Raw genomic sequence first — 18,470 nt, 5'->3', positions numbered from 1 at the left:
TGACGGGAAGTTGCCATAGTAACTCGTTGGCGTCCCCTGAGAGAGTGAGAGTGTGTATGCTTGATCAGGCCAAAACAACGCAGTGCATTTGGGGTATTTCCTGACCGTTGCGGATTTGTTGTTGTTGTTTTTTTAATGTATATTATTGTGTTTCAGTGATACAATAAGAAGATCAAACCATACATTCATTAAAGACGAAATTAAACACACATTAACAATATATACTGTCACAAAGCAACTTTATATGGCCAACAATTTGTGGACACCTGACCATCACACCCATATGTGTTCCTTCCCCAAACTTTTGCAACAAATTTGAAGGCACCCAATTGTATAGGGTGTCTTTGTTTGCTGTAGCATTACAATTCCCCTTCACTGGAACTAAAGGGCCCAAATGTGTTCTAGCATGACAATGCCCCTATGCACAAAGCGAGCTCCATGAAGACATAGTTTGCCAAGGTTGGAGTCGAAGAACTTGAGTGTCCTGCACAGAGCCCTGACCTCAACCCCACTGAACACCTTTGGGATGAACTGGAACGCCAACTTCAGTGGGTCAGTGAACTCATGAACTCAACTCACTAATGCTCTTGTGGCTGAATGGGCAAATCTCAACAGCTACGCTCCAAAATCTAGTGGAAAGCCTTCCTAGAAGAGTGGAGGTTATTATAACACCAAGGGGGAAACAAGTCCATATTAATGCCCATGGTTTTGGAAAGGGATCTTCAACAATTGTGATGTTCAGGTGTCCGCATACTTATGCATATTGTGTATATCTCTAATGAGCAAGCAAGAGATGACAGTGGCAAGGAAAAACTTCCTAAGATCACATAAATAAGGCAGAAATCTGGAGAGGAACCAGATTCAAAAGGGAACCTGTCCTCTTCTGCATGATACCGTCATTACTCTTACAGTATAACTGTGTACTATAAAGTTAAACAGTACTAATATTCAACATGAGCGACAGAGCCTTCAGTTTGATTTTTGTTAACTGCCTTCTTCTTTAGAAGTCTTATTTATTCATTAATTTACTGTAGATATCTATTTCCCCGCCCCAAAGCAGTCACGTGATTGTGCGTCAACCCCACTCTGGCTACGTCGTTGGTCATGTGTTTGCGGCAGAACGAATCAAGCACCGATACGTTTTTCTGAGATTTTTTAAAAATGCAATTTTATTTTAAATATTTTCCAATCAAATATTATTACCGTCATTAAGTGTATGTTTTTTGAAACATTAATAATAAAAAATACAGTTACCTTTTTTTTTTTACACGCATTGGAAATTCGGCTCGAAGGGTGACGTCACTATAAAAGACTACTGACAGCTCTACAAAATGTCAGATCCCGGAAATTGGAGGTCAGAATACGGGTGGGAATACAAAACGTACGCATCACAAGCTTATGGCTGCTGTATTCGAAACAACTCGTTTTTTTTTTTTTTTTTTTTTTTTGCTTAGACCGAAATATAGCGTGTACTAGAAATACATGTATATGCGCGGATGGTTTAGTCGTAGGTCTTTGCAGAGAAACATTTGGTGTAATCTATCAGTTGTTTGGACACGTTATTGCCGCCAAGCTAATGTAATTAGCAAACAGCTACAAAGACAGCGGTTTGGGTTTAATTAGTCCTTTTTTTTTTATCTGCACCCGGAAATCCTCTTTAGCTGACTTCTTTTCCGCGGTGTTTTGCTGCATTCATGACCAAGCGGGAACTGGTAAATTCCCTACTTCCCAGTAGGAAAGACCACTTTGGACAGCGCTCCATCTCGTAATTCTCGTGAACATTGGTTTTTCGAGAGCCCCGACTTCTGTTAGCTGCGATTCTGTGACGTCACTTAAATATGGCGGCGCTCATGGTGAAAAGTAAGAGCAATAAATAACTGAACTCGCTAAATACCATTTGATACTTTGATAAATTAATTGTTAATTCGCTTTCTGCAAGATGCTAATTTTTTAAATCAAACTGCTGCAATTATTGCCGTTATTAACCGTGAATTATCACATTCACTGTAGAACAAACCTGCAGAAATTAAAAATAAATAAATAAATAGGTGTAATATTATGAAAAGAAATAAAGGGATAAATGACTTGATAGATAAAGATATATTTGATTTATCTACTTATTTATATATTTATTTTTAATTTCTGCAGGTCCACCATACTTTCCGAGTTCCCAGTTGTCCTGATGTGAAGCTGGAGTGTTATTTCACAGCCTCTCCAACAGATGGCGACATTCTCTGTGCAGAATCATAACCTCTAAGCGCACAGATTGTTGTTTGGTTAAACTGTATTTTATACAGCATTGCACCATGAATTCGTTGGTGGATTATGATTGTGACAGTGAGGACAGTTTAGAACCAGAGGAGACACTTGCAGGAGAGAGTGTCAGTTCAGCCGAGTCTGAAGAAACAATTCGAAGCTTTCCATTACACGTTAATAGGCCCGATTCAGATCTCCATCACCACAAGTCAAAATCAGAAGAATATAAAACCCCATCAGGTTCCAAGTGGCCTGAGTCGACATGTCCTTTAGTACAAACTTCTGTGTGTTCAAAAAGACCTCAGTCTACTCCAGGTGGACTCAGACCATATGTATCAAAGAGACAGAGGATGATCACGCAGCCCGAATCTGCAGCAATGGTGCGCACAGGAAACTCACCTGACCTCCAGACTACAAACCTGCGCCCTCTCTCAGAAGTGTCCGAGAGAGTGCAGACATTCCTTGGCAGGAAAGTGGTGCAAGGCGAGCTGCCTAAACATGTTCAGCATCAGCTTCATGCTCATCAAGGTCCAGTAAACACAGTGCAGTGGTGCCCAGTGCCGCATCTCAGCCACCTGCTGCTCTCAGCCTCCATGGACAAGACCTTTAAGGTGAGAGTGTGACCTTGCACCAGTGAGGCTTGGATTCTAAGAATCTATTAACTTTATTAAAAAAAAAAACAACAACAATTTTTAAGGATGGGCACTAATAACAGGTGATTTTATTTACACTTTATTTCCATTTGTGCATAGCGTTCTCTCTGGCTTCCACATAAAGCTTCACAATATTATTTAAAAATGTTCTGGTAGAAGTTTAACGTACACTACGTGAAAACGGAACATGGCTTATGGTCTGCCATCATCGTGCATGTGACGTTTTATGGAACTTGGCAACAGATGTTCGCATAGAGCAAGGGATCAATATTGTTTTGAGCCCCTTGACTAATACTCAAGGCTTTGATACTGGGTTAAAGTTGTAGCCGTGCAGCCTTTTTATTTATTTATTTTGAAATAGACTCTTGCTGCTGTAGTGCGTGACATCTAATGATGTATGGTTTTCTTTTCCTACTGTATTGATGCCAGTGAGTGTGTGTATCTAGCCAGGAAGGTTGGATTTTTAAGGTAGCTTGTGCCTGAATGCAAGCAAACTACTTCAATAGGACCTAATAGGACCAGAGCAGAGAGACCACTACTAATACGTTTATAGCGTCAGCTGGGACGGGACAGAAATGCAAACGGTTTATTTATAAATGAGGCCCCTGGGGTGTGAGCGTTGTTTGTTGAGTGTTACTCCTGCTTTTCAGGGAGGACAGCGTGAGTGATTCAGGTTCACATGACTGCATTTCTACTATCTGGCATGCACCGCATCCTTTTTGTGATTTCGAAGAAGTCGTGCTGCCGCGTGACCTTTTTGCATAATTGCAACTCTAAATATTCATGAGCTGTTTTTTCAGGTTGTGCAGGAGCATCAGTATTACTCCCACGGCGCACATGTTCAGACAGCCGGCTGAGAATGAGCAGAGCAGATGGTGTGATTTATGTGCAAGGCGCTGGTGGTGTGCAGGTTCATTTGCAGTCAGTGCAACTCATCCAATTTCTTCTCTTTACTCATTTCATCTCTGAGCTATACTAATTAGTTGTGCAGTCTGATTAGTCCTAAATTAATGATCCCACGTCTCCCATTAATGAATTGAACAGCGTGGACACAATATAGACTAAATATGACATTGAAGCAGTTTATATTTTATCTTTCTGTATTTGCCACTGCAGGCCAATGCACTTTTAATAGTTTGCTTTGAGTTCATTTAAGGACGAGAACCGTTATATCTGTGTGTAATTAGATTCGTTCTAAATTCCCAAGTCAAGGTTTGTAAGAGTTGGACTTAACACAAGAGAAAGCCGTCTCACACCGATGAGGAGTGGTCTTTTTTGCATTTCCTTTAATGAGGCGCTGTGTGTGGTAACGAATTATACCATTAGAAACAGAAATTGCAGCATGCTTTCAGATGTACCACGGTTACCAAGGTTACAGAGGTTTCTTCGTAATCGATAACAAAAATACCAATTTACTCTCAATTACTTCAGACACATTAGCAGGCTGATGAAACGGAGTGCAATTTACCCAAGACTTCCTTAAGTGACCACGGATGGAGAACACGAGGACCGTTCTTCATTTAGCCGTGCTCCTAACGTTAGTCTCGGTTTCGGGTTGTCTTGGTTCAACTGCAAAAGGCTTTTCAGAGACCGCATCTGAGCATGATTTTGGAGTCTGCAGTTTTTAAAGCAATACTTTATATTTGCCACTGAAGGGCAGTGTTCCTCCAATGTGCTTTCATGGCTTGGTTTGCACCACAGCCAATTTGGGTGAGGAAGATCAAGATGATGTTGAAAAGTAGTGTTACGTTACCTGACAGACCTCCACTTTCACAGAGGTAGAAAGTAAAGAACAGTCCACAAAGGTTTTTAAAAAATAATTGTCGAAAAACTAGCTGGTCTAAATTCTTCTAACCATATCAGTCTTAAATACAAATTTATACACTGACATCCGTATGCTTATTATGTGATTAACTTTTTATGTTTATTTTATGTCTCGGATTCCATTGAGGTCTCATTTGTTCCTGTCATTCTTGATATAAGGCTTGCCGGAGTCTCTGATGCTGTGTCTGGTGCTGTGCAGTGTTCAATAATGAAATTCAGGAGAAGAAATGGATCAGTCTCTTAGGGAACTTCAGAGCTGCATTCTGCTTGTTAAATGAGTGCACACCATTAGATAGGCCTCTACGTTTGACAGTGTGGCCCTGCGGGCGTGCACGCTGCAAAGGACTGGCAGGAGAAAATTGGTCCTCGCTTCACTAGCTGTTGGCTCTTGAGAGGTTTAGTTACTGGGCTTTGTTGGATTGCAGATAAACACACTCGAAAGAATCCTGTTTAGCTCATGCTTTAATTATATTTTGAAAGAAATAATCATTTCTTTTGTGTTTTTCACTTTAGACTTGTCAAATACAGAGAAATTGCATCAGTAATTTGACAGCTATGGTGTACCCTGTGGATGGTTCTTTGTCTTTTCAAAATTGCTGTTGCATTTTCTTCAGTAAAGATTAAGTCCAAAGTTTGAGACATGCTTATGAAGTTATTTGGATCTGGAAATCAGGCTATAAACAAATGGATTTTCCCCATTGACTGACATGTTCCTAATACCAACATTTTATAAATATTCATTAGACTATATGGCTGTATTTTTGTGGACACCTCACCATTACATCCATTTGTGCTTTTTGAACATCCCATTCCAGATTTAATCCCCCTTTGCTGTTACAATAACCTTCACTCTTGGAGCGTGGCTGTGGGGATTTGCCCATTCAGCCACAAGAGCATTCGTGACATCAGGGACCGATGTTGGGCGAAAAGGCCTGGGGCGCAGTCGACATTCCAGTCCATCCCAAAGGTGTTCACTGGTGTTGAAGTCAGAACTTTGTGTAGGCCACTTGATTTCTTTCACACCAACCTTGGCAAATCATGTGTTCATGGAACTCAAATGTTTGGGCCCCTTGAAGGGAAATTGTAATGCTACAGCATGCAAGGACAACTTATACAATTGTGTGCATCCAATTTTGTAGAAACAGTTTGGGGAAGGCCCACATATGGGTGTAATGATCAAGTGTCCACATAGTTTTGGCCATTTTGTATGTGTTTATTGAGTATCAGATTAGAGATCTGATTTCCAGAGCCCTTTTTTTTTAAATATCCTTTGTGGTACTGAACAGGTTGACCCTACAGAGGGAAAGGGCCTTTGAAGATGCACCTATATAACCTCGATAAACATGCAGGTTTCTATTTTATTTTATTTTTACAGCGTATTATCATCAGTCAGGTCTATCTGTGCCAAGCAAGATTTGTGTTGAGGCTGTGCAGGGAGATGCATTAGTTGATCTGACTCTATTATTTAGTCCAGATGGGATGTAATGGTTTTAAAAATATACTGGACGTGGGATGAATATTTCAAGGCCATCGCTCTTCGACATACAGTCCCCTCTCAAAATACTGAAACGGCAAGGTCATTTCTTTTCTTTTCGCTACACACTGAAGACATTTTGGTTTGAGGTTAAAAGATGAATGAGATGATGGATCAGAATTTCAGGTTTCATTTGCTGATATTTACATCTAAATGTATTAAACACCTTAGAAAATTGCACCTTTTGTCTGCACCCATTTTTCAAGTGATCAAAAATATTGGAAGACGTGACTGACAGTTGTTTCTTGTTGACCAGATGTGCCATGTTAGATTGATTTTTAAAAAAAAATAATTAATAGCTCTGAATGTGTACTCTTGGTCTGAGCCCTAGGTTTTACCTGTGAAGACTGCAGTTGTTGTTTAAAAGGATGAAACAACATGAAGACCAGAGAGCTGTCTGTCTGTGGGAGAAAAGCAGGGGTGAGAGTATCTCAATCCACCATTCGAAGAAGAGCTTTGAGAGCATAAATATAGGGGCCATACGACAAGATGCAAACCACCCCTCGGCATTAAGAATCCGAGGGGCGAGTTTGGAATTTGCAAAGAAATACAGAAATGAGCCACAAAAATTCTGGAAGCAAGATTAACCTCTACCAAAGCGATGGAAAGTCCAAAGTGTGGAAATGGAACAGATTTGTTCACAATCCAAAACATACAAGTTCAACGGTGAAACATGGTGGAGGTAATGCCATGGCTTGGGCTTGCATGGCTGCTTCTGGAACAGGCTCACTAATCTTTATCGATGATGTAACTCGTGATGGTAGCAGCTGAATGAATTCGGAAGTTTACAGGAACGTTTTATCTGCCAGTTTACAGAGAAATGCATCCAATCAAATAACTTCATCATACAGCAAGCCAATGACTCAAAACACATTGCCAACACAAAAAGGGCCTTCATCAGAGGGAACAAAGTGGAAGATTTTAGACTGGCCAAGTCAATCACCAGACCTTAAGAAAATTGAGCATGTATTTCACTTCCTGAAAAGGAGACTGAGGGGAGAACCCACCTGAAACAAACAACACCTGAAAGAAGCTACAGTGCAAGCCAGAAAAAACATCACAAAAGAAGAATGCAACAGTTTGGTGACAGTTTGCTTGATGCAATTATTATTCCTGGCAAAAATTATGGGTGGAAACAGCAGTCAATGTTTGTGACGGAACTGTAAGAAATCGGCTGAATGAAATGGGATTATCATATAGAAAAGCCATACGAAAACAAGTACTAACACCTAAACAGAAGAAAACAAGGATACAGTGGGCTAAAGAGAAGCAATCATGGAGTGTGGATGATCGGATGAAAGTGATATTCAGTGACGAATCACGAATCTGCATTGGCCAACGAGATGTTGCTGGAACTTTTGTCTGGTGCTGTTCTAATGAAACATATAAAGATGACTGCCTGAAAACAATCACATTTCCTCACTCATTTATGATCTGGGGTTTCATGTCAGGTGAAGGACCAGGGGAAACTTCAACAGTCAGTACACAGGTGTACACTGAAATTTTGGACACTTTTCTCATTCCATCGATAGAAAATGGGTTTGGTGATGAAGTCATTTTTCAGGATGATCATGCATCTTGCCACAGAGCAAAGAGTATTAAAGCATTTCTTCAGGAAAGGCACATCAACCCAGTGACACAGCCAGCAAACAAAAAAAATTGGTCTATGATAAGGCCCCATCCTGCAATGCTGATCTGTCAACTGCTATTGGAGAAAGTTGGAACCAGCTTGATGGAGAATATTGTTTTTCATTAGTGGAATTCATGCCTCGAAGAAAAAAGTCATAGGAGGAGCAACACAGTACAAATTGTGATTTTTAATTAATTAATCATTTTTATTTATTTATTTTTTTGATTAATCGGTAATCTTTTCTTCAACATTGAGTGATTCCTTAATTTTTTTCCTCTACTTGATTTGAAATACGCCATTAATTAAAATACATGTATTTAATTTCATTGAATGTTTTACGAAGCCAGATTGTTCTGCTATTAAACAAAAATTGTGTCATATCTGTGATTTGTTTATTTGCCCAGAAGTGTAAAAAGCCAGGTGAGCATCCATAATTGTGGTGATTCTGTAATTGTTGCCAAGGGTAGTATTGCAAGCAAGGGATATGCAACCATATGTTAAGTGTTGTTCACTTTAAGACTACCTGTTCCACCTAAAAACTGGTGGTCTGCCACCATGGTGTGGGATGTTCAATGTTATTTAACACATATAGATGTAAATATCAGGAAATGAAATTCTGATCCATGGTCTCATTCATCTTTTGATCTCAAACCCAAATGTCTTCAGTGTGAAATAAAAGAATTGGCCTTGCAATTCCAGTACTTTCGGAGGGGACTGTATACCTGGATTATTACAGTTTCTCATATAATATTGTTTTTTACCCTGAATGTAGTATGAATTCTGCGAGTATATACACCCACCAGCCACTTTATGAGGAGCAAACTGTGTCTAACTTGAGACAGAGAATGATGCCAGATCAGCTAAACCACTAATAGCAGTGATTTCTTGTGCTGTTAGATCACAGCATTCGTGCTGTGCGAATTCCTAGGGAAAGATCATCAACTTGTCACTTTATGGAAGATATGGTGTATTTGCAAACCTACACTGGCTGTGGACGAGACAGAGAATACAGTGTTCAGTTCACATCAGATCTGCTCTGACGACTGGTCGAAGCCAAGGAGTTTAAATTGGGTAGAGATCTAAATGTTCTGGTGTGAAATAGGCTGGGTAGTTCAATATGTTTATTCGTTGCAGACAGTGAGGACATGGCTTCAACAAAAGTGACACCTGTAGCAATTAAAAGCTGTGATGTTACACTAGTCAGATAACATCCTGGCTATCAAACATCCTGCTTCAAAACACTGGATAAAATCAGGATCTTGCAGCACAAAGGCAATCGATCGAGCACATGGACAAATGTAGTATAAAACCAGATTGCCAGTTGTTGGAAAGACTCTGAGGTGTGTGTAGAACATGTGAAGAGCAGCATTGACGGAGTTTTGTAAAAATGGGTTGGAAGAAGGACAGCAGATTGGGTAGGGCAAAAGAAGTCATAGAATGAAGGATGAAGGATTTAAAATAGACCACCACAAACTAGTTGAAATGTGTGACCAGTCGGTGGAGGAATTTTTACCTGACAGGATTGACTCTATTATTAAGGTGAGGAGAGAGATAAGTTAAGAAATGACATGTGATTAATTATTTTATGTCTGGGAAGTGTATCATTTATGAACTACAGGGTGTATAAAATGTGACAGAAGGCAACTCGAAATTTATCACTCAAAAGCCAAGACCTCATTACTGTAGAATTTTGAATGTTAACTATTATCTCTCTGTGGTTGAAGGTCTGGGATGGGGCAGGCAGTGGGCGGTGCCTTCAGACTTACTCCACCCACTGCGGGGCTGTCCGAGATGCATGTTGGCTGCCATGTGGACGACGCCTCCTATCTGGCTCCTTTGACAACGCAACCTCTGTGACAGATCTGGAGACGAGTAAGTAATTTGATCCATCTATCTCCGTGTTATCAGAGACCATCTATCTCAGTGCATCGTACTGCACTGGCATTTTAACATTTTCTAGAGTTGGCTGTAAAGTTCACTCTTAAATGCTATACAGAGAAGAATGCAATCATGGACTTTGCTATCAGGGTTTTTCTAATGTATTTGAAGAAGAAACTTGTAAAATATTAGGTAGTATACCTTATAGAATTTGCAGTTACATTTCTTCTTTGTTTGCTTATTATACAGCATACACTTTTATCCGAAGAGGATTACTTGGGAAGTAGAATGCAATACAAGCACAGGCACTTGAGGCTTGAAATTTAGTACCCAACAATGCTTCTGTACGAGTTCTGGAAGTTGTCACCAAAGCAGAATCCTAACTGCTGAGCTGTATTTGCCACTGTTTTTTTCATGTATCTCAGGAAGTTGGGATTATCCTACATCGCCCCTGGAGCAGTTATGGGTTAAAAGCATTGCTTAGAGTTAACATACAAATGGCCCAAGAGATGCTCTAGAGATACTATATAAATGTTATGATAATTTAGCCAAATCAGCAATATCCCAATTTCTATTTACCATTTGCTTGATTAAATTTTATTTTAATCAATTCTCCCTGCCTTTTTTTTTATTTATTGCATTTTGGTTTTTTTTATTTCTGTTTTTAGGTCAGGTGGTTGCCAGGGTGGACAACCAATTCAAGGTCACTTGTCTTGCCTTTCAGCCCTCGGATCCTACTCTTTTTCTTTGTGGGGGATTCAGTTCTGAAGTCAGGGCATGGGATTCCCGAACCTGTAAGGTAAGTTTGATTTATTTATTTATTTATTTTTTAAATGTAATGTTTTTAAAAAGACTAAGAAATAAATACGAGATTTTATGGCGACATACTGTATGTGTCTATTCTATTTCCCCAATTACATTTAGAAAACCTGTGATGGTCGCTCATTATTGTTGCTGTTTCTGTTGCCGTAATTGGAATTTTGGCATTGCAGCGTGGGCGATATGAACGTATGGAAGACTTGCCATTATTCAGCTCATAGTTGGCTGGAAAAATGCCAGACCTGTCTGCAGTTTCTTGTTAAAAATGTGCCTGAGGCACAGATCAATTAAAACTGGACTGGACAAATGAACTGATGATGGAACTGATGATCCACTCGTCACTCTCCTGCGCTCCTTAAAAACATTTCCCTGTGCACAGATGCGCATGGCATATCTTCCAGAAAGGCGTTATCCCAATCAATCTTTAGATTTGTCTTTTATTCGATTTTACTTCACATTTCATCTGTGCTACTTCTCTGCACCTTGTCAGCACCAAAATCAGTAATTACTCTGTCAATTATGGTGATATGACAGACAATAAGTGGGATGGGAGATCCTCATAATCAGTTTAAGTGCAATTACACTTTTCTTCTACTATGGCTTCCTGCATATGTATGGTCATGCACACTAAGTAATTGATAAATAACATTCTAGGCATAGAAACGTGCTTAAGCATACTATGCGCACACATAAATGGTTGATAAATGAGACCCCTGGCTGCTTCTGCCAGAAGGTTAAGATTAAATGTTTAACAAGATTATGATCCCAAATCCCCAAATGAATACACAAATGGTTGCACGGGGAATAAAAGTTTATTTTGCAACAGCCATCTCAGTTTCCAAATTTGAACCCTATCAAAAACTTGTGGTCTGAATTAAAGAGGACAGCCCACGTACACAAACCTAAGAATATAAATGATCTTGAAATGTTCCCTTTATCAAGGAGCATCCAGTATGCTTCAAAGTATGTATACAGTCATAGTCAATTAAGAATCCATATCGAATGAAGGTATCTTTAAACCATGAAATGATTAAAAGGTGACATCTTTTTTTTGGCAATGGTATAGTCAAATGCGCTAACTTCATTTTTCAGATGGTCAGAGTGTACAAGGCTGGGATTCAGCAGACATTGGACATCCTGTTTCTGGGTGAAGGGAAAGAATTTGTGACCAGCAGTGATGTCGTCAGTCGAGACTCTGCAGATCGCACCCTCATTGCCTGGGACTTTGTGACTACTGCTAAAATCTCCAACCAGATATTCCACGTAAGAAACTCCATATTCTACTTTATTCTAATACAATATGTTAATTTTCTCTGCCTCAACGGTTTCATTTCAAGTGCAGTGTTATATTGTTGACAAAAACTAAAATGAAAAATGTTTCACACTTACTTCCACTTGCATACATCTGCACCAGAGTTAGAATGTATATGTACAGAGCCCTCCACTAATATTGGCACCTTTGGTAAATATGAACAAAGAAGGCTGTAAAAATTCTCTTATTGTTTAATCAAACAAAATAAGGTTTATTAAAAAAATAATCTTTTTGGCACCCTTTTAGTCAGTATTTTGTGCTACCTCCCTTTGCCAAGATAACAGCTCTGAGTCTTCTCCTATAATGCTTAATGAGGTTGGAGAATTCATGGCAAGAGATCTGAGACCATTCCTCCATACAGAATTTCTCCAGATCCTTCACATTTCGAGGTCCATGCTGGTGGACTCTCCTCTTCAGTTCACCCCACAGGTTTTCTATGGGTTTCAAGTCAGGGGACTGGGATGGTCATGGCAGGACCTTGATTTTGTGGTCAGTAAACCATTTTTGTGTTGATTTTAATGTATGTTTTGGATCATTGTCCTGCTGGAAGATCCAACCACGGCCCATTTTAAGCTTTCTGGCAGAGACAGTCGGGTTTTCATTTAATAACTGTTGATATTTGATCTATGATGCCATGTATGTCCACAAAATGTCCAAGTCCTCTGGCAGAAAAACAGCCCCAAAACATTAAAGAGCCACCACCATATTTAACTGTGGGCATGAGGTACTTTTCCACATGGCTACCTCTGTGTGCCAAAATGACCTCTGGTGTTTATTGTCAAAAAGCTCTGTTTTGGTTTCATCTGACCATAGAACCCGATCCCATTTGAAGTTCCAGTAGTGTCTGGCAAACTGAAGACGCTCAAGTTTGTTTTTGGATGAGAGTAGAGGCTTTTTTCTTGAAACCCTTCCAAACAACTTGTGGTGATGTAAGTGACTTCCGATTGTAGTTTTGGAGACTTTCTGACCCCAAGACGCAACTAACTTCTGCAATTCTCCAGCTGTGATCCTTGGAGATTTTTTTTCTCTTCTTCGGCCAGTCGGACCATCCTCTTCACAGTGCATTGAAACGATATAGACACACGTCCAATTCCAGGTTGATTCATAACATTTCCAGTTGACTGGAACTTCTTAATTATTGCCCTGATGGTGGAAATGGGCATTTTCAATGCTTGTGCTATTTTCTTATAGTCACGTCCCAGTTTGAGAAGCTCAACAACCTTTTGCCACACATCACAGCTATATTCCTTGGTCTTACCCATTGTTATGAATGACTAAGGGAACTTGGCCTATGTGTTGCCTCATATTTATACCCCTGTGAAACAGGAAATCATGGTTGAACAATTTCCTGTTCCCAGTCACCCAGGTGTACTAAAAACAACTTAAAATATTCACAACCTTCACCTCTTCCGTGAATACCTAACCAACTCATAAAATGTGCACTTTGCTTCTTCTGGAACTCAATTAATGGATATTGTATGGTAGCACTACTTGTATTGTTCTCTGCTTGATATATCGCCTTGCTTGTATTTTTCTCATTTGTAAGTCGCTTTGGATAAAAGCGTCTGCTAAGTGAATAAATGTAAATGTAAAATATCAATGGGAATGTAATTCAAATATATTTTTTTCTCATATGAATTCATAGGGGTGCCAATAATTGTTGCACACCTATATTTAACAAAGATTTATTTTGATAAACCTGTGTTTTGTTTGCAATTGTTTGATATTCATGAGAGCAGAGTATTGTTTAGTTGCTTTTTTTTTTTTAAACAAAAGATCAAAAGTTTAAACAATAAAAACAAATTTTCACAGCCTTCTTTGCTCATATTTACCAAGGGTGCCAATATTAATGGAGGCAACTGTATAAATATAATATATACTACTAATTGATTAATATTAAGAACAATATCTTTGCTTGTGATAATGGCCCATAGTGAACAAACCACTCATATGCCTCATATTTATATTCATCAGAATATGTAATCATATTCCTTTTGCTTATGGTGCAGGAGAGATACACCTGTCCTAGTCTGGCCATGCACCCACAGGACGACTCCTTTGTTGCTCAGACCAATGGAAATTACATAGCACTCTTCTCAGCCCAGAAGCCATACCGGATGAACAAGAGGAAGAGATATGAAGGACACAAGGTTAAGTTCTGTGCTTGCATCAGATCTGACTGCACTGAATTACCATTTGATTAATATAATACATGTCATTTGTTGCAGTATCTTCTTTCTCAGTATTTGTTATTCTTTCTAATATCAGTTATTCAAACTGAACTCTGCAGCAATTCAACCAACAAAATCAGTTGTGACCCTCATTTTTGTCTGTATCTGTTTTTAAGCAATTTAAACTTTTATGTTTTAGGTGGAAGGTTATGCAGTGCAATGCGAATGGTCTTCAGATGGAACCATACTGGCGACAGGTAGTTCTACAGGCTCTGTGCACTTCTATGAGTCTCATAGTGCACGGAGTTTGCTCACACTCCATGCTCATCAGCAGGCCTGTGTGTGTGTGTCTTACCACCCTGTAATACCTGCTACGGTTGCCACATGTGACTGGGGAGGGGAGATCAAGATATGGAACTGACAACATTTAGGACTTCTGTTTGCTGCAGGAATGTATCCAACGACTCTGTATTTAGAAACAAAATACATTTAATCCATCCATCCATCTTCTACACCGCTTATCCTTCACTTCATGGTCATGGGGAAATCTGGAGCCTATCCCAGGGAGCATCGGGCACAAGTACCCGGAGGAAACCCCCGCAGCACGGGGAGAACATGCAAACTCTGCACACACAGGGCCCCGGTGGGAATCGAACCCTCGACCCTGGAGGTGTGAGGCGAACGTGCTAACAAAATACATTTAATTTGTCTTATAAATGTCTTATAAAGCAAGATTGGTATATGAGCATGTACAAATGTCTACTCAGAGTGTTTCCTTGCCTCTGTGGCCTTTGGCTTGGAATCTACATCTAGATTTCTGTAAAGCTGTTTGTGCCCATGTCTTATTAAAAGCTGCATAAAAGTAAAACTGAAGTGCGTGAAGAATCAAAAACGTACAACTTCATATATTTTATTTTATCATCTTTCAGGTAATAATTTATTAGTACACCATGATGAATATTTCTCAGAAATTATGGAATAATTCACTATTATCTCAGTATATCTCAATCTCACTATAAGAAAATACTTTTTCTGTGATAAATAGACAATTTGACATCTCGGGCAATAACAAGATACACTACACTATCCCATACATAAAATTCTTTCCCAGTCATTCTCTAAAATCCCTCTGTGTAACAATTAACACTAATTTTAAAAGAAATAATGTTTTATTACAAATGTGTCTACATAGCACCTCGATGACACTTGGCTATTAATAAAGTTTAATATTAGCATTTGTGTAATTATATTTAGCAAGATATTAGTAGAAGGAGTTTTGTGTGGCTCTTAGCTAACCTATGAAATTTAGCTAAAAGGGGCAGAGCTCATACAACTGTAACATTTGACTTTCCCAAAGAGAGTTTAAATTGTAGACTTCCTACATAACCTCATGCATTTGTTTTTTGATTTTTTTAAAATCACGTGCCAACTTACACATATTAGCAGAGAGTACCGTAAATGTGCACTGAAATCACTTTCAGAATTCTAAAGTTACGTGGGTCAAATTTAACACCACTCAAAAACGCTGTACATGTACATAAGGAAAATATTAAGTGATTACAAAAGATCATCACATGGCTTATGCTCTGTATGAACTTCTCAAACAATTTCCCCCCCCCAAAAATCAAACAATTGCAAACACACAACACAGGTTTATCAAAGAAAATATATATTTGAAGTACATTCCCATTGATATTTAAAAAATTTTTAGTGCACCTGTGTGACTGGGAACAGGAAATTGTTTAACCATGACTTCCTGTTTCACAGGGGTATAAATATGAGGTAACACATAGGCCAAATTCCCTTAGTCATTCATAACAATGGGTCAGACCAAGGAATATACTGTAGCTGTGATGTGCGGCAAAAGGTTGTTGAGCTTCTTAAACTGGGAAGTGGCTATAAGAAAATAGCACAAGCATTGAAAATTTCCAGTCAACTGGAAATGTTATGAATCAACCTGGATGAGGACGTGTGTCTATATCGTCTCAACGCACTGTGAAGAGGATGGTTTGAGTAGCCAAAAATCTCCAAGGATCACAGCTGGAGAATTGCAGAAGTTAGTGGTGTCTTGTTTTCAGAAAGTCTCAAAACTACAATCCGAAGTCACCTACATTACCACATGTTTTTTGGAAGGGTTTCAAAAAAAAAAAGTTCTTCGTTCATCCACAAACGAACTCAATCGCCTTTTGACGGACATGACTGGAACTTCAAATGGGATCGGGTTCTATGGTCAAATGAAACCAAAATAGAGCTTTTTGGCAATAAATACTAGAGGTGGTTTTGGTGCAAACAGAGAGGTAGCCATATGGAAAAGTACCTCCTGCCCACGGTTAAATATGGTGGTGGCTCTTTAATGTTTTGGGGCTGTTTTTCTACCACAGCACCTGGACATTTTGTTAGGATACATGGCATCATAGATCAAATATCAACAGTTATTAAATGAAAACCTGACTGCCTCTCCCAGAAAGCTTAAAATGGGCCATGGTTGGATCTTCCAGCAGGACAATGATCCAAAACACATCAAAATCAACACAAAAATGGTTTACTGACCACAAAATCAAGGTCCTGCCATGACCATCCCAGTCCCCTGACCTGAAACCCATAGAAAACCTGTGGGGTGAACTGAAGAGGAAAGTCCACCAGCGTGGACCTCGAAATGTGAAGTATCTGGAGAGATTCTGTATGGAGGAATGGTCTCAGATCCCTCGCCATGTATTCTCCAACCTCATCAGGCATTATAGGAGAAGACTCAGAGCTGTTATCTTGGCAAAGGGAGGTAGCACAAAGTATTGACTAAAAGGGTGCCAATAATTGTTGCACACCTATATTATATATATATATATATATATATATATATATATATATATATATATATATATATATATATATATATATATATATATATATATATATATATATGGCACAGCATATATTGTGTGACCCTAGACAACCATCTCACCTCCACCATAATCACTTTCCTCATTACTGCCACATTGCCAGCATTCTTTCTATAATGCAATAAACATTATGTGTCATTCAGAACATCATGAACGTTTTGAATGTGTAAACATCTTGTAAGAACCCTTAGAACTAGGGTTTGGACATATGGCATGTTACGCATCATATAACTATTGGTAAATTCCAATAGGTAGCTGCATATTCAATGTTTTGTTTTTAGATAACTCAATTTAATTATGTTATAATCTTTGGGGAAAACAAAGTTTTATTATTCAGCAATCTCCAAACAACTATTGCACCAACTTAGGAAAACAGCAGTTGAGATAATGAGAAACCAAATCAGGAAATCAAGAGTAATTAAAATAAGTGATCCCTTGTCCCATACTACTATTTTTAAAAACTTATAGGAAATAGGAAAGCTACTTTAAAAACTCTACCAAAAGTTTCTAAACATTAACTTATAAGAAATAGCACTGTTGCTAATGCTGGCAAATGCTGCTTTAACCATCTGATGGGAACTATATAATGTTACATACAACCTTCATTGACTGAGTTGTTGTGATAGCGAACACTCAGATAAACATATTAGTAGTCCTACATAGTAAATCCTTCTATGTATAAGGCCACAGTGAAAGTCGCTGCAGAGGTGGACGGGCAGTTTAGACACTTTGGAACAACCATGCTCTACCTTTAGGCGGTTTGTGAAGGAGCTCTGCATTTCAACCTCTGGTACAAATACAATGCACCAGTCAAAAATATGCCAGAAGAGAAGTCTGGATAAAAAGTCAATATGTATGTTCAACTTGGTTAACATAAGCATATAGTTAGCATCAGTTATGTATATTTATTCGGGATGTATTTTCATTTTTTTGAGCAAAAGATATTAAACAACAGTGTAAATGTTTGTCCTGTGGAACCATTTCACAGTTTCTACAAGGAAAATTAGACAAGCAATTTGTAAAAGGGCTATATTGAAAATGTACCATATGTTTTTCACTGTTTACTGTGTTTTTATTCACCTTCGGAAAGAAACAGAAATCTGGCTTAAAAAATACAGATGTGTAAAATTAATTGTTGATAGCTAACTACTGTATGAAATTTGTATGAAGTTTTTTGCCTTCTCTGAGACTCCAAGCCATATTTACTGTCACATTAATGTTTCAATAGATAAAAACATGGTTTGACAACAATTTACTACTACTTTTTTTTTTTTTTTAAATCATTTTGGTGACTTTTAAATGAGGTACGTCTAAACATGCATTGTAATAATTTGTGCACTTAACAGGTAAAGACTGAGCATTAAAGAAAAGTGAGTTCCTAATCTGTATTTATTTACTAAACAAACACACAAAAAATTTTTTGAACCATGCATCAAGCAAACAACTGACATCTCTGAGGTAGAACAGAACTGGGAAAAGTTAGCAGGAGCAAAACT

General features: G+C 38.6%; 1 protein-coding gene across 2 annotated transcripts; it reads left to right on the top strand.

The window, feature by feature from the left end:
- Window positions 1-1,077: 1,077 nt before the first annotated feature.
- On the top strand, window positions 1,078-15,132 carry wdr25 (WD repeat domain 25). 2 transcript variants are annotated; one of them, XM_053632888.1, is made up of 7 exons: window positions 1,078-1,381; window positions 2,149-2,867; window positions 9,622-9,769; window positions 10,444-10,574; window positions 11,687-11,857; window positions 13,916-14,056; window positions 14,277-15,132. In XM_053632888.1, exons 2-7 carry the CDS (start codon window positions 2,307-2,309, stop codon window positions 14,496-14,498), a joined length of 1,374 nt encoding a protein of 457 aa, XP_053488863.1. In that variant the 5' UTR covers window positions 1,078-1,381; window positions 2,149-2,306; the 3' UTR covers window positions 14,499-15,132. The 2 variants fall into 2 exon arrangements, with proteins under 2 accessions (XP_053488863.1, XP_053488862.1); XM_053632887.1 differs by having other exon boundaries at window positions 1,078-1,860.
- Window positions 15,133-18,470: the final 3,338 nt, after the last annotated feature.

Source organism: Ictalurus furcatus, chromosome 9, assembly GCF_023375685.1.
Source record: "Ictalurus furcatus strain D&B chromosome 9, Billie_1.0, whole genome shotgun sequence".
Taxonomy (NCBI): Eukaryota; Metazoa; Chordata; class Actinopteri; order Siluriformes; family Ictaluridae; genus Ictalurus; species Ictalurus furcatus.
This window is presented reverse-complemented; position numbering and strand designations above follow the sequence as displayed.